The sequence below is a fragment of the Ochotona curzoniae genome, unplaced genomic scaffold, assembly GCF_017591425.1.
Source record: "Ochotona curzoniae isolate NIBS_2020 unplaced genomic scaffold, NIBS_Ocur_1.0 contig_1014, whole genome shotgun sequence".
NCBI classification, from domain to species: domain Eukaryota; kingdom Metazoa; phylum Chordata; class Mammalia; order Lagomorpha; family Ochotonidae; genus Ochotona; species Ochotona curzoniae.
Genome location: NW_024464920.1, coordinates 21,555,509 through 21,580,457, shown reverse-complemented (window position 1 = coordinate 21,580,457; position 24,949 = coordinate 21,555,509). Strand labels below are relative to the sequence as shown.

Sequence of the window (24,949 nt, the reverse complement as noted above, 5' to 3'; positions counted from 1 at the left end):
CATATTATAGTAGATAATATAGATTTCTAAATAGATTTGCTCAACCACACTATTAAAGAGATGACTAGTAACTTAATGTATACCAAAATATATAAGGATACTGTGAGTTGTTATTCATCTAGATTGTGATTATCCCAACTGTAGGGAGTTCTTTCAATTACTGTACATTTTAATTGCTTTGCTCTAAGGGAACAGATATGGCAAGAAAAAGAGCTTACCAGGGAACTGGGATGATCTACTGTGCAACTGCCTCAGGTCTTTGAAAAAATGGTACAATTTGCAGTTTGAAAGCTGGAGTTCTAGTTAAAGCTAAAAGCAGAAGGCTACCTTGTCTTTCCTTGACGTAATCATGCAGGGCAGTGAAAAAGCAAAACAAATTTCACCTTGTGAAACACATTTTCCTTATTAATATTTGAAGTGCCTATTTTAATTGCACAGGTGAGTTTAAGGACATCTGCCATGCAAACAGAGGGCCAGATAGGAATCCCAGGCTCCACTGGTCTGTAGAATTGTCTTGCCGTGGACTGCTTTTAACATATCCAGGCAATCTTTTTTTAAAAAAAATCCTTTGTCCTTCTACTTGTTAAAGAATAGGATTTAAATTATCACACTATTGCCCTCTCCAGCACAAATGTTCCTCCAACCCTTGTTAGCTATTTCTGCTAAAATTACAGATTCCATGAATGTTTTGATTAAGTCCAGTGATGGGGTTCTAAGCTATTTTAAAATCGATAGTTTATGTACCACCTTTAGCTGTAGGTATCCTCCTAAAACTGTATTGACAATGGACATCCTTCTGAATATGTTGCTATTTACCTGATGCAGTTATCCACCCAAATTAATTATCATGTAGCTAGATTGGTACTGGAGCAGCCCAGACCTGAACCAACCCACTTTGGGGATGCTAGTGTTTATGGGATGGCAGCAGTTTACTGCCTACACCACAATGTCAACTCCCTCTACCACTTCTGATTTAGTTTCCTGCTAATGTACTCCTTGGAAGGTCCAGGTGTTGGCTCACATACTTGATTCCTGAAATCCCCATCGGAGACTTGAAGTGGCTTCAGGACATCTGGTTTAGGCCTGACCAATCATGGCTGTTTTAAGTATTTGGGGAGTAAGTTATCAGATGAAAGTTCTTCATGCACTTTGTCTCTTTCAAATGAAATAAAAACTAATTACATAGGTAGTTAAGAAAGGGAAAATATAACTTAAGAAAAATTGAAGTCTCTTCACATAGTGCCAAAAAAATGTTCAACATAAATCACTTTCTCCATCTTGGGTTTTCTGTCCATCCCCATTCTGACATGCACTAAACCATGATATATACTTCTGATTAAACAAAAAAAAAAAAAAACCACTAGGTCTTATACTAACATTGGGAGTTGCTTTTCATAGTTTCACAAGGAAATATAATTCAGAGCTCAAGACTTAAAGCAAATTAGAAGTACATTTATAGTTTCTACATGTTAAAAATATAATCCTGATATTCCTCTGAATTTCCTGTTTATTGCATATTCTGCATTTGACATAATCTAACACTTTTAGGCTTAGTACTTAAATAAGACAATACTAAGAGAAGAGAAGTTCTGGACTTCAGTGTTGAAGATTGGCCAAATGTTACAGAATAGTTCTTTTCAAAAAGAGGCTTGGGTTGGTAACTAACTTACCACAAACCACAATACTTTCTGAGAGAGATGGAAGGTGCTTCACCAGAGAAATGCATACACCCTAAGAGTCCTAATTTGACATCACTGTAGAATAAGAAATCCAGATTGATGGAATAAAATTATTGTAATCACAACTATTTTCACAATCTATCCTAATACCCAGAAAATGGGAGCAACCACCCACGCTTAGTCACTTGCGACCAATTAGCATGAACTATAAGACAGTGCCTGCCGGGTTTAATGATGACTCTTCCTCAACTGAGATAGGCTTGGGTCTTGCACTTCACAAAGCAGATTGGAGTGTTCTTAGATGGGTAAGATCCTTCTTGCAGCTCCTAAATCATTTTTCTCCTGTCCCAATTCCTCATCCCATGAACAATATCTATTCCACAGTTGAAATGAATGTCTTCAATTTATATCTGAGTGTTACTTTGTTTCCCTAAGGAAATATTTAAGAATCTGATTCCATGATAACTTTTATAACAGATTTGAGTCTGGAGCCATTATGTTACAAGGGGAAAGATGTAGTTTATTATAATAAAATCTGACCATAGGAGATTAAAGAATATAGACTTAGTTTGGGGGTCAGCTTGGTCTGTGGAAAACCTTTCTGTTCAAATCATTTTAAGCTGCTGAGCGGGCTCAGGATTCACTGTTTTATAGGGACTTGAGCTATATCATTTCACCCTTAAAAAGTGTCCTTTGGTAATCAAATGTCCAGTGGTCTCATGCTCATATCACATTCCTCAGCCAGAGGTAACAAATTAGTGTACTTTAGAGCCATGGACCTAGAGCCCAGTTGTACATTGTAAGACCAGGCAAGGACACAAAACAGTCTCCTAACCAACCCTTGCCTACAAGACTTAAGAGTTTCTGCCTGATTTAATACCAACATTTTTTCATTTCATCTACTATACTATGTTCTTTTCTTCTTCTTCTTCTCTTCTCAGAAACAGAAACCAGGTCCTTGATTGTCCTGCTAGTCTGATATGGGCCATCATCTAAGACTGAGATATCATTGTGTTATGTTGGACTAATTCCAAATGGCTTATTTCTTCCAATCTGCAAAAACTACTTAGGGCCAATTTTGGTTTTCTTTAATTTGCTTAAGACTTATTCACATATTTGAAAGGAGAGTTTCAGAGAAAAAAAAGACAAGCAGAAAGAGACCTTCTATTTGCTAGTTCACTCCCTCAAATGATCAAAGTGTCTGGAGCTGGGGTGGTCTGAAGACAGGAGCCAGGAGCTTCATCTGAGTCTCCATGTAGGTGCAAGGGCCCATAGTCTACCTTCCCAGCCCTATTATCAAGGATTGGGCAGGAAATGGAGCAGCCTGGACTTGAACTGGCACCTAGATAGGATGCCACCACTGCAAGCAGCAACTTTACTGGCCACACTACCCTGTTGGCCCTATTCTTTAAATCTTAAAGCAAGCAAATAAAACTAAATGTGCATGAGAAATCTAGCAGATTTTGTACAATTCTATTCTGAATTTGTTACCCAGGAGTACCCATAGGAAAAAATAAACCAAAACATAATTTGATTTCTTATTTAAAATGAGAAAGAGGGGCTAGGCATTGAGTAGTATTTAAGACATTGCTTGGAATGTTCATATCCCATATCAAAGTGCCTGGAATTGAGTGTGGATTTCACTTCTTCCTTTTTAAAGTTTTATTTATTTGAAACAGAGTTAGGGGAAAGGAGAGACAGAGAGGAAGATCTCCCATCTACAGGTTAACTCCCCAAATGCCCACAACTGTCAGGCTGGGACAGGTCAAAGGCAGGAGCCAGAAGCATCTTCTAGATCTCCCATGTAGGTATATAAGGGGCCCAAGCTCATGGACCATCTCCACTGCTTTCCTAGGTGCATTACCAGGGAGCTAGATGGGAAGTGGAGCAGCGAGAGCTGGAATCGGTACCTACATGGGATGCCTGGATGATAGGTGGTGTTCATAGGGGCCACAATATCAGAATCCCTGGATTTCACTTCTGATCAAGCTTCTTACTAACGAGCAGACTACAAACAGCAGAGGATGGCTCAAGTATGTGGGTCCCTAACATTCACCTTGGAGACCTGAGTTGAATTCCCAGCTCACTCCTTACCCTAGCCCCATCTGAGCTATTGCAGACATTGCTCTGTTTTTTTTTCTCTCTCTCTCTCTTCCTCTCCCTCTTTCCCCTTCAAACAAATACATAATTTTTTAACGAAATGAAAAAAACTAACATTAAATAAGCTTTTTTATGTACCAGGTATTTACATAGGTTATCTCATCTCCTTTATTCTTATTTAGGTTGAAGTGAAATAAAGGCTTAAGGGGGAAAAAAAGTTTCACTGAATCTTTTTAATATATTTTTTTTAATTTTTCATGATACATTTGCATAGGAACAGGCATATTCCCCTCCACTCTCCCCATTTCCCCTTTCCACCCCCACTGTTTTCCTTTATAACAATAATATAGTCCTTCAAAAACAGTCACAAATCCATCATTCTGCTGTTTCAGTGTATCATGACATCATAGGCATAGACAATGGTAGAAAGCCCATCATCCTATAATCCAGATATATTTAACAGTTTCATTGAGAGTCCATCTTTGACTTAGGAGTAGAGATGCATACTGCAATGCATCTTTACTTCTCGAAGGCATAGACTTTATTCTACAGTTCCTCTAGATGAATATACGTACGTACATATTTACATATATGTTTATTGATCTTGTATTTTGCATGAAGGTTGCCTTATATCAGAAAGAATATATTATTTTTGTCCTTTGGGGATTGACTTATAAACACTGAACATAATGGTCTCTAGTTGGGACCATTTTGTTGTAAATGGTAAAATATCATTTGTTTTAATTGGTGAGCAATATTTCATAGAATAGATATACACCAGTTTATTTACCCATTCCTCTTTCAACGGGTTTCTGCCTTTTTTTTAATAGTTATTTATTTTGATTGGAAAATCAGATTTACAGAGAGCAGGAGAGACAGAGAGAAAGATCTTTCATCTGCTGAATCACTCCCCAAGTGGCCTCAAAGGCCAGACCTGAGCTGATCCAAAGCCTGGAGCCAGGAGCTTCTTCCACCTCTCCCACATGGGTACAGCGGCCCAATGCTTTGGGCTGTCCTCTATTGCTTTCCCAGGCCACAAGGAGGGAGCTAGATAGGAAGCAGGGCCACAGAGGCACAAACTGACACCAAAATGGAATCCTGGCACATGCAAGGTGAGGACTTTAGCCACTATGCTACTGTGCCAGGCCCAGGACTCTGAGCTTTAAACCCAACAGTGTACGACTATGAGCCTCAAGCACTTTCAGGAATGCTATTAAAAATGGAGTAAAATACATTATGGCTGTACTGTTTTATTATTAAATATCATATTTATTAAAACATACACATAAGCATTGATTTTAATTTAGCATTTAGTCCAACATGCTGAAGTAACTATTATCTGTGGTCAGTTCAAATCTCTTCTAATCCTTGGAGACAAAATTTGGCCATGGTGCTATATAGTACAGAAGTGACAAAACACTAAATCACCATGTTTTTCCCAACTTTCAGAAATGTCTTTGGTTGTCTACTGATCATGACTCAGATCAGTTGTGGAGAACAAAATCTTTTTCTCCTTATAGTTTGTGTTACCAAAAGTTTGATAGCTTAGTTGGACTCTGGCCTAGAAAATTACAAAATCACTTGAAATGACAGTGTCTTTCCCAACTTTCTGAAGTAGAAGAACCTTGTGCATAACTCCAACCTGTGAATCCTTTTTGAGATCTTTCCAGCTATAAACATTAGCAGCTTTAGTTTCTGCTGCTGTGAAAGCTATAATGTTGATTGGAAGGGCCTGTGGTGAGCACTAGAGCCCAAATCACTTATTACATTAAATATTAGACAATTATAACACTAGTTCAGCTCCTTTGACCACCAGAACTTTGTGAAATACTGCCATCTTCATCATTTTCATGAGACTGTTTGAGATTCTCACCCATATGTAAAGTAACTTTCTTCAAACAAAGTAGGGTGGGAGGGCAGCAAATGCATTTTCATCCATTGACCGCTGCAGAAACTGGCATGCCCTTGAGCTATTTTTCTCCCAGAAATTTATAGCAACTTTCACATTACCACCACCACCCCTCGTTGTTTCACAAATTGCATGGTTATGTAGCTCTGACACAATCAGGAAAAGTACCCATGACTACAATGGTTCCACATTGTTTGCTCCAGCTCCAGACTGTATTATCCCCCTCTATATCAGAGAGGCATTAAGCAGCTCACTGAAGAGGCAAGGTGAATGGAAAAGAGAAAAACAAAGCATGAGGCAGCACCCTGTGCTTTGAGTGAGTTCAGGAGCAAGCTGACCCAGCTTAACAAAGAGATAACATTCACTTATTATCGCTTTGCAATACAGATAGAATGCACTTCTGACTTTCATTCCATTTGTCTTAAGTGTGTGATAAGACTACATACAACAATGATTAAAGAAATTATTTTTGTGCATTCCATCACCACTTCAACTTTTGTTGAACATTCTAATCCAAAATAACTGAAAATGAAGGTTTTCTGTAAAAGAATGTTGCATCTACTTTGAAATAATGTAAAAAGATCAAAACTTGTGGTCTATGTATGAATATAGCCTACATCACTGATTTGAAACAGCAATTGCCAGCGATTGTAGTAATTAAATGACCTTCAAAGTTCAAAGAACTAAGCATGAAATTGGGTCGCAATAATTTCCAAGCATCTTTGGACAGTTATATCTTTTGCACCTACAAATTACCATCTATGAATAAAGATAATATTGACTAAGTTAAATGAGCCCAGCTATTGTATAAATTATTCAAAGGGAATTGGTGATTTAAATATACAGTTGGTACTCAATAAAAATGGTCATTACAATTTAAAGATGTAAATAATAATGCTGAATTCAAGGTAACCTTTTCAATTGAAATACTTAGTCAATTTGAGAGGGGAAGAAGGCAGCACACCAAAGCCTATTGCTATTAATGCATATGCATTATAGGATTCAGAGCATTTTGCTGGAGCAAAACCTACAATGTTTCCAATAGAGAATGAACACTCTTACTGCAAGCATCTTTATAGCTCTGGTAACATGTTTACTTCAGATAGTGTTAGCTAGGTTGACTAATTATTGAAAATACAAAGCAGGGCATACTGTTCATTTCCATGAGCATGAATTTAACATTATTCTAATGTTGCTTTCATTATTTGGATAGCATAAATGTTGCAGCCACTGTGTCTTCAAACGGCTGCTCTTTGTTCTCTGCAGAGTTTGATTTATTCATTCTCCTATTTATCCACCAGAAGGCTGAAGACTGCCAAAATACCTTGCCTTTCAGTCTCCCAACAGCCATCTTTAAAATGTTACCTTGACATTCTGATATGTTGTTAAGGCAGATGTGTTGACTGCACTGAGGTTTGTATTATATATATAAACTTGCTTGAATTTTAACTTTTATCAGGGTAACTTCAATATTTTACTTTTTACAGCCAAGTATTCAACATTTTCTTTTAAAAAAAAGATTTATTTATTTTCACTTCAAAGGCAGATTTTTACAGAGAGAAGAGGAGACAGAGAGGCCTTCCATCCACTCGTTACTCCCCATATGGTTGCAATAGTCAAGCTGACTACTTTGAAGCTGGGAGCCAGGAGCCTCCTCCCATCCCCACATGGGTCCAGAGGCCCAAAGCCTTCACTGCTCTCCCAGGCCATAGCAGAGCGTTGAATCAGAAGTGAAGCAGCCAGGACATGAACCATTGCCCATGTGGGATGCTAGCACCTGCACACCTACTAAGCCACTGCAGCGGCTCCTTATCATTTTCAAAGTGCAAGTTTTAATAGAAATTTCTGTCAAATAATAATTGTTATGCTGAATTTTCAGTGTGGCAATGAAATACCATAATATATAAAGTCAAATCTGGAATAGTCAGGAAGGCTTGTACCAATTTTCTTTATGATATGTAAAGGGTGATAGGTCTGTGAGGTTTGCTTAGGACTTGATCCATAGTTACTTTCAGGTATACTTCTTCAGGTAGCTTTGCTATGTTGAAGAGACATATAAGAAAGCTATGAGAAAGCAAGGATGAAGCTGTGATGATAGAAGCCAAATACCATGAGTAGATGTGCATGAGTGACAAAATAAATGGTTCATATGTTCTGATGCTTTAGCAGATACCATGAAATATCTTTGGCATCTATGTTTGAAAGGAAAAATGTCTGATTCAGGGTCTATGAGGTCAAGTTCAGGTGGTGGCTCGTGCACTTGGGTTCAAACCGCCCACACTGGGGACCTGGAACAAATTCGAGATCCTGGCTTCTACCTGGCCTAGTTGCAGCTGTGTGGGAGTGTGTGTGATGTGCTTATTCAAAATAAGAATATGGTTTCTTCTAATGAAAAGGTTCTACATTGCTAATAAGGATCTGTGAGAACCTGCCAGAGCCAGCAAGGGTCATGCTGGTCACTTGTGCTGACAGCAGCAGTGCTCAGAAGAACAAACTCAAAACAGATGGAAAAAATTTACAAAGTCACTGTATGTGAGATCAACAAGCCTTTGAAGTCTCTGTAAAGCAGGGAGAGAAAATATATCCAGGATCACGGGAACTGTAGAAGAATAAAGATGAAAGTTCAAATGCAAGAGCAAGGAAACAAAAGAAAGCAATGATACTACAAATTGGGAATTGGTCAGATGAAATTGCCATGGAGAGAAATACACTGAGAGAAAACAACAGTTTGAGAGGAAAATTAATGTTTGGTTTGTGTCAGTAGGAATCCATTGGATAATCAAGGGAAAATGTCCTGTGGCTAGCCAGACAAGAAAAGGGATTTGTTTGCACTGTTGTCTACCTGTCATTTTGTGTAGTAAAGAAATTAATGAGCCTGACGTGGCCCTTTCATGACGAGAATGGCTCAGAGATCCTGTTCTCCACTCGTGCACAGCAGCCCCACCATTCTCCTGTCATGCAATCAAATTTCTCCAAGTTTCAGGGAATTCTAACAATGTGCTCATTTGTTTCTAGAATAATAAGGAGGAAGTACTGGGGAAATGTCTTTCCAAAAAAAAAATAGGTTAGAAGTCTAACGGGGTATGTTTTGCTTGTTGCTTTTAACTGTTTGCCTTAAATTGTAAAATAATGCGGAACATATTGGCTGATATTCATAATTAAATTTCATCTTAGTAACACAAACTCACTTTTAAAAGAATGAAGTAAACATTCAAATGTGTTTAATTGAAGAGGGTCAAGTCCTAGTACAGATTTTTTGTCTTGCCCATTAACCAATTGTTAAGCAATTGAAAGCATCACAAGAGAAAAAAAAATCAGAAACTGAGAGCTGTTTATTTTGAAGTCCTATAATAAAAATGTTGAATTAGCCTCCACATGGGGAAAAAGAAATGCTAAAACATAGCTAGCTTTTAGTTTTTGAACTTACAACTTAGAACTCAACAGACATACTACAAATTTCAATAGGAAAAACGGATTTCCTTTTAAGCACAAAATTGTGTTGTCCACAGCATAATTGAAAACTGTTGGAAACTTCCAGAGGCTTCAGGACTGATTAGCCCATAAATCGCCTGTACCTCTGCCAACTTACCTGGCATCATTTCTGTTTACCAACACAATTCCCCCTGGAGCCCGCAGACAGCAAGCCCCCGCCCTGACTGCAGAGCCTTATCTAAATCCTCTGTGAGTCGTGCTAGGGTTTATCTCTGCCCAAAGATCCAACATCATTTACCATGTCAAGTTTTAGACATTCCAATATTGTGAAGATATGGATGACTTTGCCTTATCATTCCAAACAGACTATTATTATTATAGACATTTTATAGAATTCATTATTTGACTAATGCAGCTGCAAATAAAATGGCCTTTGTCAACCAATTCTTGTTGTCAAGACTAATCACTGCATTCCATGGGAAATATTAGTGACCTTAATAAGTTATACAGGGGCCCATAATGGTAGCTTAGTGGCTAAATCCTCTGCTTGCACATGCCAGGATCCCATATTGGCACCAGTTCATGTCCCAGCTGCCCCATTTCCCATCCACCTCCCAGCATGTGGCCTGGGAAAGCAAAGGGAAATGGCCCAAAGCCTTGAGACCCTGCACCCTCATGGGACACCCAGAAGAAGTTCCTGGCTCCTGGCTTCAGGTCGGCTTAGCCCCAGCCATTGTGCCATTTGAAGAGTAAAGCTGATGGAGGAACTCTGTGTCTCCTCTTCTCTGTAGATATAACTTAATAAGTCTTTAAAATAATAATAGTAAGTTACTCAGCAGGAAGCATGATTTGGTTCAACAACACAGCAAATAATGAAATCAGAGCAAGGAATATAGGTTCTGGTAAAGCTTTATCAAGATTTAAGTTATGACTAGCAAGGCAATATAGAAAACCTAGCTTTTTAGATAGATAGATAGATAGATAGATAGATAGATAGATAGATATAGATAGATATAAATATATCTATATTTATAGATCTAGATCTATAGATATAAATATATATAGATATAGATATATATATAATATTTAAAGTTTGTAGGCAAAGAATGAGGTTTCCTGTTTTATTAAACTTTAAGATTTTATAAAATATTTCTGAACAAATCTGCATTTGTTACATACAAGTAGAGTACTGTGAATCAGAACCTAGGAAAAAAGACCACTTCGTTTGGCATTTAACATTTTGTAATGTATTGTTAATTTTTATGTGCATTAGTCCAATCTGCAGAGCTTGACAATAAAGTCTGTATTTCATACTTACTTACTACAGAACATTATTGTCTTACTACATACATAGATGAATGAATGATGAATGAATCCTGTCCCTTGAGTGCTTGTACCCATTCCCGGCCCTAATTAGTCAGAGGGAGCCGACTCCAATCAATGGCTAAGAAGATGTGTATAGTATATTTGCGCCAATATATCCTCCAGTTTGATTTTTGTCAGGGATAGAGTGTGAAGAATAAATGTGGGAGGAAAATAGACAATGTGTCCATAAGAAGGAAATTCTGAAGGTTTTTTGCAGAAGGTTGCAGTTTTTCATTAAAAAAAAGTCTGAAAGGGCCCGGCGCGGTGGCGCAAGTGGTTAAGGTCCTCACCTAGCAAGCCCGGGATCCCATATGGGCGCCGGTTCTAATCCCGGCAGCCCCGCTTCCCTTCCAGCTCCCTGCCTGTGGCCTGGGAAAGCAGTAGAGGACAGCCCAAAGCTTTGGGACCCTGCACCCGTGTGGGAGACCTGGAAGAGGCTCCTGGCTTCGGATCGGCATAGTATCGGCCCGTGGCGCTCACTTGGGGAGTGAATCATCGGATGGAAGATCTTCCTCTCTGTCTCTCCTCCTCTCTGTATATCTGCCTTTCCAACAAAAACATAATAAAAATAAATCTTTAAAAAAAAAAAAAAAGTCTGAAAAACCAGATTTTAAAATACAGTTTTTCCTAGTAGTTAATAACAAAGTAATTATTTTCATGCTGGAGTCTACATGTTATAAAATCATTATGATGCTTTGAAAACATTTTAAGATTGCAAGTTGGGTAAAAGCTCCAGTAAATATAAAATGAAAATGTGGATTATTCATAAAATGTATGACATGGTCATTAGTTCCACAACAAAGTACAGCTAAATCAAAGGAAAAAAAATAAGTGAAATTACTGCTGCACTTTTCCAGTGGCCACAACAATATTCCTTGCATTGTCTCAAAGCTGTTGGCTGAAATATCAGACTGATGCAAATGTACAAACTCACATTTCCCAGAAAGCAAGTACCATGAGCTCATCTTCTGAAAGTGATAAGGATTCTGGATAGTTTCTTGATATGGTGATAGAGAATGGAGCTTATCGATAATGAAAGATGCCCTGAAAAATCAAGCCAAGACATAATTTCAGAAACCAGTGAGGTACGCTCTCGGTTCAAAAGAATAAATTTCCAAAGTGATCCAGCCTGGAAGTTAGTAGTAGCTAACTACATGTAGGAATAGGAAAAAGAGAATCAGAGCTAAGGAAATGGACCTAAGAAAGCTAAGGAAAACCTGCTTGCTGTGGTGGGCTACCACTCCTCCAGGAATGGCTAAGTATTTTTCATACCACCTAGTATTTACTGAACACCAAGGTGGGCATATTAGGGAATTCTAGGAATAATGCCTAGGAATTAGAGCACAGGACCACCTACAAAAGATCTCTTCTAGATCAGAGGGTACTAGGTGCATGGCTCACATTCAGCAGTGCTGGGCATTCCTGTTTTTTTTTTTTTTTTAAGATTTATTTTTATTATGTTTTCATTGGAAAGGCGGATATACAGAGAGGAGAGACAGAGAGGAAGATCTTCCGTCCGATGATTCACTCCCCAAGTGAGCGCAACGGGCCGATACTATGCCGATCCGAAGCCAGGAGCCTCTTCCGGGTCTCCCACGCGGGTGCAGGGTCCCAAAGCCTTGGGCTGTCCTCGACTGCTTTCCCGGGCCACAGGCAGGGAGCTGGAAGGGAAGCGGGGCTGCTGGGATTAGAACCGGCGCCCATATGGGATCCCGGGCGTGCAAGGCGAGGACCTTTAACCACTTGCGCCACCACGCCGGGCATTCCTGTTTTTAAAATAAGCATTCTGCAATAGCCTTGTTCCTTAATTTTACAATGTTTTGTAACATACAAGGAAATTTGAAGCATGCAATTTTTAAAGACAAAGACAGGACCCCTTAAGTAAATATGTTTTTTAAATGTATTTAGTTCTAAAACTCGCTAAGAGGGAAAAAAAATGTGTTTCTGTTGACAGCTACATTTTCCTTGTAGGAAGACCACGTTCAAGTTGACTCCATTAATAGTTGTCTCTCTGAGGTACTGGATTTACACATAGGAGGCTATTAAGCCATATCAATTACAATTGAAAGTGCACTGTATTATGTTCTGAGAGCTGACTTTAGCAAATGTGAGAAACTGACTTCTTTTACCACTGTAAATAAGGCTATTACACCATGTAGATTCCATCTAAAAATGTATTACATTATGTTCAGAGAGCTGACTTTGGCAAACAAGAAAAATTGACTTCTGCTAACAAAGTAAATAAGACCTACCTGTTAACATCAGTGAAGTAAGTAATAGGCTTCGTGACTGCACAAAGCATGATTAGTACTGCATCCCAATCGTGGAAGAAAGATCTTGAACAAAGTAAATACTTAGTGAATGTATTTGACTGAGGAGTTCTCTTTCCAAAAACCCAGCATGTGGCTTTCCTCTTTTAATTAGAGGAAAGTATTGTTTTGTTTTCTAACAAAACCTAATGCAAGTTTATTTCTAAATAATTCCAAATATTTGTTACTGTGCATGCATTAACATGTGTTTTCATGTCATAGTTTACAAAGAGCATAGTTTTGAGTCTTCTAAAGTGAATTTCATGTGCAGGAAGGGCATACATTAAATATCTCTGCACACTAACACAGTTTCATCTTTTAAAAATTACGATTTTGATTATTTACTTATGAGATAGAGAGCTCCCATCTGCTGGCTCACTATTCAAATGCCTGTAACAACCCAGGCTGGACCAGGTCATAGCCAGGAAGGAGAGACTCAGTTTGGATCCCCCAGATTAGCGGTAGGGACTTACGCACTTCTTCCTTCTCCTGCTGTCTTCAGGGTCCACAGCAGAAAGATGCTGAAATCAGCAGTTGAGCCAGAACTCAAACCTAGGTACTCCAACATAAGATGTGAGCATCCCAACTTTTGAGTTAATTACTAGACCAAATGTCTACCCCCAAAATAAGGCTAGGTGTCAGGGAAAAAAGGAGGGAGAGGAGAAGGGAGAAGAAAAAGGGAGAAGATAAGGTAAGGGAGGGAAGGATAGGGGAGAGCAGAGGGGAGGAGAGGAGAGGGGAGGAAAAGAGAGATTTTCTGTTTGCTGCTTCACTTCTCATTGTCAGCATGAGCAGAGGGAATGACTGGTAGAGAAGAGGAGAGAGAATCTCCCATTTGCAGATTCACTTCTCCAATAGTGGCATCAGCCAGGTTTCTGAACCTGGGATGAAGTTACTCTGTCCCTGTCTCTCATGGGTGTCATGGGTTCATGAACTCAGGCCATCTTCTGCAGCCTTCCCAGGTGCAACAATAGGAGGCTGGGTAGACCGCAGAATAACCAGGACTTGAAGGGAACCTTCATGCAAAATTCAACATCAGCATACCTTGACACTAAAATGCAAATCTGAAAATTTAAGATATGGGAAAGGCATCCCATCAGTGAGTGAATGTGAAGATAGAGCAGGGGTTAAAAACCATCTATGACAGCAACACTACTGAAGTCTTGGGAGTGGGGTAAGAGAAACAAAGAGGCATAGAACGAGGTACTGGTAAGGGCAGTTATGTAAAGCAGAAGCAAAATTTGAGAAAGATTGTGTGGTTAAGACTCTCTAACAATACAAACAATTGTGTTCGGATTTGACATAAGGAAATTAATGGATCATCTTTGAGAGAGGCTTGCACAGATTGTTAGAGTTGTGAGAATGGCTACAGAACAGCCAGAAAAAGAAAGGAGTAGATAAGCCATGATGGAAAATACAGGAATAGCAGACACAAATGTATAGGTACAAATATTAAAAACATATAGTCACCATCATGCCACATATATTATAGAGCTCATGGGGTCTTCATTTCTCCTGAGTTCATATTGTGGTTTTAATCATTTATCACCAGCTTACTGACACAAAAACCAACAAATCTACTATTTCCCAGTTCTGAAAGCCAGGAGTCCGACATGGGTTTCACTGAATTTACTCAAGACGTCAATGGGATTGGTGTCATCTTGAAGTTGTAGGCGAAATCCATTTGCATGCAAAGTCACTTTCACCATGCAAGGTTACATTCAGTGTCCAGAGGCCAGGATGTGGACATCTGTGGGGAGCCTTTATTCTACTAGCTACAAAAGTCTTAAGTTCAAAATATCAGAGGCAGTTTTAAATTACCTTCCCTTGATTTTATATGGTAGTTTAACTTTGGGTGAAATAATACATGTGAGATTGAACTGATAACCAGAAAGTGAAAATAACAGTTTTCATGTAGAGTTTTTACATAACTTCATTGTTTTCTGCTAAAAAGCCTTCAAATTACATGTTGAAATTATGAGACTCCATTAAAGGTGAGAAGCAATAACAATAAGCTTGTGATTTTCTGCTGATAGCATTATTTTGATGAGCCTATTTTTACTGAAACTATATTTTATATTAAAATTACTCCTAGCAGCATTTTAAACCATTATTGATGTACATCAATGAATTCTCAATATAAAAATGTCTATTAAAGAGGCTTCAAAATAAAGATTTTCCCTTTTGATACATTTATAATGAATATGTGTGTAACCCAACAACCTAGATATATTTGAATTCCTTGGTGTATTCAATCTATAGTTTTTTCTCTAAATTTATTTTTTAAAGTACAATGGAAACTGAAATAATATATATAAAAATTCAGTATAGTTGGTGAACCATGATAAATAGATCTTCAGTAAGTTTTTGGTCTAATCCAAAATAAACTCCATGATATTTGATCATTAATATTGAACTATGTTCCTATAAATACTAAAAATGAATAATACTGTGGATATTATATCTTAGTACATTTGCCAGATTTTAAATATTTGCTCACTCTACACAGGGAAATAAAATGTTTAAGATGAGCATTTTGTTCTGATAGCTCCATTTATTCAAAATAGGTATTTTTCACATTCTTGAATAGTCAGTCAATTGTTCTCATGAGTATATAAAAAAAAAGAATATGAAGGCTTTTTATGCTGTTTAAAGGTGCCAGTAACCTATGAGGAAAATTCTGTTAATTTCATTATATTTGATACACTATAATCAGAATTACGCTATTCACAAAGTAACACAAACGTGCAGGACAGTCGTTGCTGATGAAATAAAGCACAAAATAATGTTTGCAGTGAGTTGAAATCACCTTCAAGCTGCACTGTGTTCCTTTGTGCTTATTAAAGAATATTCCTCTGCATTCACTGTCTCATTTCTTTTTGTGAATTGATTAAATTGGCTCTGTCTTATGTAATTTAAGAGACTGTTCTGTAGCTTTCTGAGAAACTATCACAGAAATTCAACTGGGGGAATAAGTTACCAGGTTCAAGATAAAGGGTCGCTGTAGTCGTTGTCTTGCTTCCATGAATACATAGGCTTGTGTTCGTGCATGGCAGGAGTTTAACCAGGTCAACAGAGGTAGTTGTTTTTAAACCAACCGCTTTGAAAACTGCAAGAAAATATGTCTTAGGATATTGAGTTATCTCAGCTTTGACACAGCATTTCTTCAGGGGAAACCAGTATGAGAAGTTCTATTTCTATATGTCTTTAGATTAATATCTAATGTGCAGTCAACGACTGAAATAATTTCCATAGTGAATATTCTGTGCTATGCAGCTAAATGAAGAGGTAGAGTGAGCTTAGTGGGTTTTTTCAAGTTTGAAGAGAGATCAATTTTCAAGTGTTTTTTGCATTATCACAGTAATCTGAGATTGTGTTCAGTAGTTATTGTTACTAATGATGTTTATGTGACTAGAAGGAAAAAACACTTTTTCTTATCATTTCAGTGCCTTGTATTTTTTTGTTACCATAAACAAATATAATTGCTTCTTCTGATTAACCTCCTTAAGTGTGATTTGGATCATGTATAATTCCTTTGCAGTAAAAGGGAAATGCCAAATATTTTCAGGGGACCTTACTTTTCCAAAAGCACATGATATAGGATATGCCATTTAAAAAAAAATTAGGGGCTGGCACTGTGGCATATCAAGTAAGGCCTGCAGTACTGGCATCTCCCATGCACACTGATTCAAGTCCCAGCTGCTCCACTTTTGATCCAGTTCCCTGTTAATGTGCCTGGGAACACAGTGGAGTATGGCCCAAGTACTTGGATCCCTGCACTGACCTGGAAGACCTGGAAAAAGCTGCTGGTTTCTGAGCAGCCCAATGCTTGCCATTGTGGCCATTTGGGGAGTGGACCAGTAGATGGAAGGCCTTTCTCTCTCTCTCTCTTTTTCTGTCTTTAAACTCTACTTTACAAATAAATGAATCTGAAAATATATATATATCTTTTCATATATATAAAACATTTTAACTTGTAACTTACATACAATGATAATGTGAAAGTAGATGCATTCCAGAACATTTAAGGCTTTCTTAGGATTTTATTTATTTTTATTGAAAAGTCAGAGGAGAGGAGAAATGGACAGAAAGATCTTCCATCTGCTGATTTACTCACCAAGTGACCACAATGACCAGAGCTGAGCTGATCTGAAACCAGGAGCCAGGAGCTTCTTCCAGGTATCCTACACATGTGCAGGGTCCCAAGGCTTTAAGCCGTACTTGTCTACTTTCCCAGGCCACAGCAGAGAGCTGGATGGGAAGTGAAGCAACCAGGTTAGGAACCCATGCCCACATGGAATTCCAGTGCATGCAAGATGAGGACTTTAGCCACTAGGCTAACACATCAGGCTCCTAAGGATATTTTTTTTAAGTTCATGTAAAATGAAATGAAAATTAAGTACACTTATGTCCAGAATAAAATTAAAATTCATGTGCAGTTTTTTTCATAATAAATACTTTAAATGAACTTTATGAAGTACTCATATTTATATGTTTTGTTATTTCTTTTTTTAAATGTATTATATATTTGTTTACTTATTTTTGAAAGGCAGATAAGAAGTGACAGAGGGGCGGTAGGAGATGTCTTCCACCTGCTGTTTCATCCTCCAAACCATCTGAGTTTCCTAGTTCAATGGCAGGAACCCAAGTACTTTGGCCATTATGCACATTAGAAGTGCTGGAGCAGCCTTGGCCCCAACCAGGCACTCTGAACTGGGACCCGGACATCCTGAGCAGCAGCTCAACCCTATGTCATGTAACGCCTTCCTGTTTCATCATTGGAAGCAGAGCCTGTAGTTCCAAAGCTGCTTTTCTAAAATTAAACTCTTCTTCTTGAGTCTGCTAGTGCCTTCACTGAACTCATCCCAGTTTATCTCTTTATATTCTTTCTTGTTTGTGTACTGAATGTCCTTAGATGATGAACTCTGTGCATTACTCATCATATTTAGCATTCACCTTGATTATAAATAAATAACTGCTAGCATTGAACTCTTTCTGTGTGCTGGATGCCATTTTAAGTTTGCTTCTGTGTTAATTTTTTGTATCCTCACAACAAACAAAATGGGCACCCCTATAATCTTCCTATTTAAAAGAGGAAACAAACATGACAATTGCATAATCTGACCAAAGAATCACAGCCTATACCCAGCTTCACTAGTTTTGATCAATATATGATGCATAAATGTACCAAAACATAGGCTGTACTCCATAAATATAAATAAAGCTTGTCTATCAAAAATGGAAGAAATACCTGCTCACCTCGTGGACCCCACCTTGTGGACCCCATGCTATCTCTGCAGGCCCTGAGTGAGTTTTTCTCCTCGTGATGGACTTTAAGAGAACCACATACTTCTTCCCAGCCTCCAGGACCATTGTGATTTTACATCTATGTTTCTGTTTGTGTGATTAACGTTTTTCCCTCCCCCATGCCAGAATAGTAATACAGCTCCTAGTTTTTGATGTAATATTAGCAGCTAATATCAACTAAGTCTTTGCCCACCTATGTATCATAGTTTTAAGTCACCAAAGGACTGTGTGTGATCTTGACTAGTTTACTACTACTTTGAAGGTGAGGAAGCTAAGGGAGAGAAAAAAAAATGAATGACTTGCCCAAGATTACACAGCTAATGATAGAGGAGGATTTAAATTCAAAGGTCAAACTCTACATTGATGGCATAAATGAATGAAAGAATACAATCGTATAGATCTAGACTGGAGAATCCAAATAGTGACTGGAAGGAGATGACATCTGACACTTATGGAAGGGCACAAGGGAAGATATAGATACAATAGTCCAAGTGGAAGAAACAACGATGAGAAAGTATCATACAATTAAATGCCTGCAGCGTAATAGGTGCCCAATAAATACACAAGAAGGAATGACTAGCCTATCGCCTCCAGCTTACAGGGTTTTGTGCATGCGATGTTTTAAGTTAATGCTGTGTCTCTTTTTTTTCTCTTTCAGTGCCACCATGGGCCTTAATTGCCATAGCCATAGTTGCAGTTCTCTTAGTCTTGACCTGCTGCTTTTGTATCTGTAAGAAATGTTTGTTCAAAAAGAAAAACAAGAAGAAGGGAAAGGAAAAGGGAGGAAAGAACGCCATTAACATGAAAGATGTGAAAGACTTAGGGAAGACCATGAAAGATCAGGTAATGTACTCATTCCATACTTGTTCTTAATTTGTTGAAATTATTTCTTATTTTATGCCCATTAGAAATATTGACAACTTCTGGACATATTTTTGTTGGAGAGATACTTTGTAATCCTTTTGTCCTCATGCCGAGGTCCAGCTCAAGGCACCCAGCTTAGAAGGAAGCCTCAGCATTTGATCACTTCTCTTCCATCAGTTTTCATGGTATGCAGGGTTAGGAAAACAACATGTCTGTCTTCAGCAGATCTCACTAACTTCTCCAAAATTCATAGTCACTGTTTAATTCCGACTTTTATATCTGTACATCGAGCCTGATGAAAGCATCCACCCAGCTCAGTAATTATTTCTCAGGAATAATGAGTTATACGGGGGATGAGAGATACACATTTGCACCAGTCCTAATGAATAGGATGGATCTGAAGGCAAAATTCTTATGCTCTCACTTAAGGACAATTAAAACTGTAATGCTAGCTACAATAATCCATCTGGTTAATTCTCTCCCCAAATCTGACGGAGCTGTTTGGAAATCCTTTATGTTACAGCATAATTTTGAACTAAATTAATGGAAGAATTTAGTACTAGGTAAAGTTTGCTATTGATGATAATAATTTCTAAATGCCTGTTTATTTACTAGAATGATACCAACTATCTCTCAAACTGTTTAATTCATATAAAAATATAAATATAGAGGTTTTCATGGGAACCACACTATTATCAGTGATTCCCATTGAATAATTAAAGCCTTATTTGTTCACCAAAAAAGATACATACACAGGCAGTTATATGTGAATTCAAATTACATGTGAATTAAGAACAATTCAATCAACTGTCAGTAGACATTTTGATTTTGAGAATACTTCAAAAACTTCATGAAAAATGCAGCAGTTGGGATGCCATGTGGATGACCAGATTCCACATCCAATTGTTTGGGGTTTAGTCCCAGCCTGGCTTCCGAGTTCGTCTTCTTGCTGACAATGCATATTTGGCAACAGTGGGTGATGGTTCAAGTAATTGGGTCCTTGCCACCCACAGGTGAGTCCCAGAATGAACCAGTGGATTTAGGATATCTCTCTCTCTCTCTTTCTTCCCCTCAATTCTTCTCTCCCCCTCTCTCCTCTCCTTTCCTCTTCTCTTCGCTGATCTTCCTTCTCCTTTCTTTCCTCCCTTCTTCTCCCTCCCTCTTCTCCTTACCTCTCTTCCCCCTCCTGTCTTTCTTCTTCTCCTCCTCTCTCTTTCCCTCTTCCTCCTTTTTCTCCTTCTCTCATCTTCTCTCCCTCCTTCTCACTCCCTTTCTCCTTTCTCCCTCTTTTCTATGTGCGTATGTATGCACATGCATTGAACTTCCTTTTTTAAAAATTTATTTGAAAGAGCTGCAATGAGAGAGGGATTACAACTTCCATCTTCTGGTTCACTTTGCAAATGGCACAATGGCTGGGGCTGAGCCAGAAACTCTATCTGGATCTCCCACATAAGTGGCAGAAGCTCAAGTACTTGGACCATATTCCATTGCATTTCTAGGATTATTAGCAGGGATCCACACAGAAGTGGAGCAGCCTGGACTCAAACTTGTACTCGTGTGGGATGCTGGTGTCACAAGTGGCAACTCAACCTGCTGAATCATATTGCCAACCTCTCTGCCTTTGGAATAGAAATGAGAAAATAAATTCATTTTTGTGCAAGTTTTTTGAAATTGATGAATAGTGATTTTTTTCAATGCACTTTTCTCATGGATTTGTGGAGATGTCTCATGTATGTCAATTTCAAACATTTTGTACCAAAATAAACTTATCTTTTCATTCCATTTTCCATGAACACTTTGATGTACCTCATAATTGCAGTCTTGTAATGGACCACATAATCATGACTTGAAGCCCCTTCCCAGACTGGGAAGTGTCTTCCTAAAGACACTGTGGTATCTATTGGCAACAATGGTACAAGGATCGTTTGGGAGGTAGGATCTATCATGAATGTCATACCTGTGTTTGTGCTCAGTGAGTTTTGGTCTGAGCTCAAGGAAACATGGTGTCAAAGGCTCTGACAGTTTCTACTCCATCCTAAGAGCCCATGTGAAAATGTTACCCTGGATTCTACTAGGGATTTTTCTCTTCATGTGATCCTTATATAGAAATTGAAATTGTAAGTCCTGTCTTGCATTAGCTCAACATTTTCTATATTAAGCAGGACTATATAATGAGTCCATTCAGTAAATCATTGAGAAAGAATAAAATGAAAACAAAGCTCCTCGATGGACACAGACTAGTTAGTACATATATTTTCAGCTCTAAACATAAAAGCAGTTCATTTGAAAATGCAGTACTATCATTTTCATAATGACCCAGAAAAATCAAATGTAGTTTCCCTAAAATGAACAATTAAAAGCACATAGCTATGCCATTTCTTGCTAGGACAAGAAATCTATATTTTTACTTATGTAATTTGTTCTGTATGGTGTAAAATTGTAACCTATAGCATAGCAGTGTTATTCATTGCCCTTGTTAAGACCTGAATAAATGACCAAGATCTCAAATTGAACAGAAAATTGATGGGAGTTCATTTTTCATTAATCATCTATTGCTTTGGATGTAGAGAGGTAGAAAAAATGACTCAAGTTAGGCTGTACTGAGGAATGAGTGTTTATTCACAGTAATACACTGATTTTACAAAGAACTTAGAATTTTCTACCAGTCCACGAAAGTGGTCTTCAGTAGTTTTGAGTAAGTCAGTAACTGTGTAGGACTTTAACCTAGGTCTTATTTTTAAATTATCAACAACTAAATAAAAATGTTCAGGCTGGAACACAATTTGGACAAGTAAAAATAGAATCTAGTGGTAAACATTTATATAACTACTTTTCCAGTCACAGAGAGTAGGTAATAATAGGTATCCTTTTATGAAGAAAGAGGCTAAAGAAGCAAAATAGAACCAGTAGATTTTAAGATTATTAACAGGTCACCCAAAGTCAAAGCAACATAAATGCAAACTAAAATTGATGCATAGCTTAGTGGTCAAAACAGTGTGAGCAGAATATGGAATTAAAGACCAAAAAAAGTGGTTTATACCTCTCACCAAAACAGCACAGATGTGAGAGGCATTTTAGACATGTTTTGTTAACATATGGTCTAAAGCCATCGGTAAGTTTTGGCCATATTAAGGTCACAGAAATTCAACTGTATGGCTACCTGCCTCTCTAGAAAGGTTTTATACCCTAAAAAGCTATTAAAATATTCTTCAGTGACTATGAAAAGCAAAGGTCGCCTCTTTTATTTTTTTGAAAAGAGTATGTGAGCAGTTCTTTTCTATGCCCTAGAGCTTGATAACACTCAAATGGAGAGGGCAGCACTCGTCATGAAGTCATTTCTCCATGGGTTTCACCAATGTGTGTGGATATTTTAATTTTTTGCCTCTTCCTTCTATGTCCTCCTTATCTGTGTTGTGTCTCATGACTGTTCGGGACTGTCCCTTGCGGTAGGTTTCCTCTGCTACCTAGACTTCCCTAGTCCACGCACAGATCCATTTAGTGGCCTGGCAACAGGGGCTCCACAGCTGAGGGCTTACCATTCTGACACACACCAAGAGGCTGAACTAAATTGATTTGTTTAAGACACGGTATTCTCCACTTTAAATGTTGCTGCCATCAGTTAAGTATAGTGGTACTAGAAAGCTCGAGTTCTAAACCAATGGACCCAGAAGGGAAATCTTATCCAATGTGTTAAGTTTTTAGTGGGCCTCATAAAATTGAATCTGAACAATGTAACTTCCAGTGAACAAATGCTCCTTCTACCAGCTGTGAATGTCAAAGCAAACCACAGGACTTTAAGGTCTGATGTTTGTAGCACAGATTTTTCTTTTGCAATGTATCAAACCCCAGACCTGCTGGATTTACAAGATTTCTCTACCCAATTTTGTTCCATGGGGGGAAGAATATTGCTCTCGAGTTATTATAATGGCTCCTGATTTAATAGGTCTGCATTTAATGTGGATAGTACAGAAAATGTCTTGCTTAAGCTCAGCCTTTGGGACAGGCATAGACTTAATCACTTCAGTGATGAACAGTGGCAGTGAGAAATGATCAAAAATTTAGCCTTATTTCATGCAGAATAATTGCAGAGACAGTCCTGCACCTTCTATTAGGGCAAAAACCACTTAGGGAGAAGCAGGTTTAATATCTCAGCTATTTCAAATTGCATGGGGTTGAAACATGATATATAAATTGTCACTTCTGAATGAGACCTTTGAAAAGGTACTTTAAGCCATAATCTTTTTTATTGTGATGATGGAGACACATGCAGATTTTTCAGGCAGAAGTACACATTATATGGTTTGCTATTATTTCAAATAATTATATCTTACAGGGTGGTGAATTACCGAAGCTGCAGTTTTCTAAGCACATCCTTTATGAGTATAAATGAAAAACCTATATATGGCTAAGATTTGGCAAAGTGGTTTCACTGGCTAAAATCCACTCATTAGACTTGATTTACTTTTCTTGTTTCTACACTAGCTCATACTGCCTTTAGTGACCTACATACCTCTAAAAAATTAATGTGTAACTCGCTGTATATGCCTGAGAAATCCATGTGGCACAAATGTGGATGTATCTAACCATTGTTCAGCTCCGTGTTTAAGGTCTTCTCAGCTAAATGATGCATCCAACTCTCAATATTTTAGGATTGGCTTGGGAGCTGCTGGAGTGGAGCCAAACTGAAAAAAATCCTGTGACTTTAGGGATAGCAGGTGTCATGGTGAAGTCCTGCTGAGGAGTCGCAGGGTCAGAGAGGTAGCAAGCAGTTTGTCTTCTGAGAATGATCAGCAGCAAAAAGACCACAAGTCCAGGGATGGAAAGTGATAGAATAATAGTGTGAGGATTGTGCCAGCTATTTACATCCTCGTTATACTTGCATTTCCGTTCTGTAAGAATTCTGAGATTTGACTTGGGAGCTAACAAGTCAAACTCCTTCACTTTGCCAGATGCACAAATGTAGTATACTCTATCACTTGTTCATCCTTCCTTGATTCCCATACGATTCTACAGCAACATACACAGAGAAAACTATGAAAATTCCATAGCAAAGCACTATGAAACAATATCTGCTACTTGTAGCAATCACCACAAAAAGACTGAGAGCATTAAAGCATAAAGAACCTCTACAAATCAACCAGAAAAGGGGAAACAACACAATGGAAAAAATAGCAAATGACACACACAGCTCCCAAAAGAAAAAAAAACTAAAAAGACACAGATTTGTAGTTTTGCCAACCCCACTAGTAGTTGTGGAAATTCAACACTTCATGATTTTTAAAATGATCATTCTCAACTGGAATGAAGATTTCTGATTAACCGTTCTGTTTATTTAAAGCAGTAAGAACACACATGTAAAAAAAATTTCAAATACTTGATATTTTAGCAAACCTTTTATATTAAGTATGTTGATGTTTTAAAGGAGGAGCATTTGAATGTGTTTATGAGATGATGAGCTTTCTAGTATTTCCATTTATACTACACTTAACTCTTGGCTTCTGAAGAATATGCTATTGATCAGATGAAGTTTTGAGAGGTCAATACTGTGGTTTACGTTCAATAATGCCAAATGAGTTTCTAATGCCAAATTTCTTGACAAAATTGCAAACATAACTCATCCTTTGATATCAAATAGAATGTCCAATCAATTTAATTCAGCCTAGCTTTTTGTGGAGCTGCGATGAAAATGAAATGGTAAATTTCAACTGGAAGCGGGATAAATTTTCTCTACACATGCATTTGCTGGTAGCATGTTCTTTCCTTTTTTTCCTTAACTATTTGAAATGTATTTGAGAAACAAGGGAAAGTAAAATTTCTGAAGCTAATTCACTCAGTTATCTTTTTCTTAGACAATAAGACAGCAAAATTCATGCATTTCATATAAATGATTCCACTGCATGTAGCAACGGCATTTTACATGATGCTGAGTATCTCTGTTAACCTCAAGAATGTGAAACCCAGCCTGGTCTTCAGCATGTTTATCA

The 24,949-nt window shown here is 37.9% G+C and overlaps 1 protein-coding gene across 1 annotated transcript in view; it reads left to right on the top strand.

Moving 5' to 3' along the window:
* SYT1 (synaptotagmin 1) overlaps positions 1–24,949 on the top strand; it is a 399,219-nt gene that overhangs the window by 226,343 nt on the left and 147,927 nt on the right. Inside the window, exon 9 of the mRNA XM_040981245.1 lies at positions 18,760–18,944. Within this exon, the coding sequence (XP_040837179.1) occupies positions 18,760–18,944 (185 nt within the window). The remainder of the gene's footprint in view (positions 1–18,759; positions 18,945–24,949) is intronic.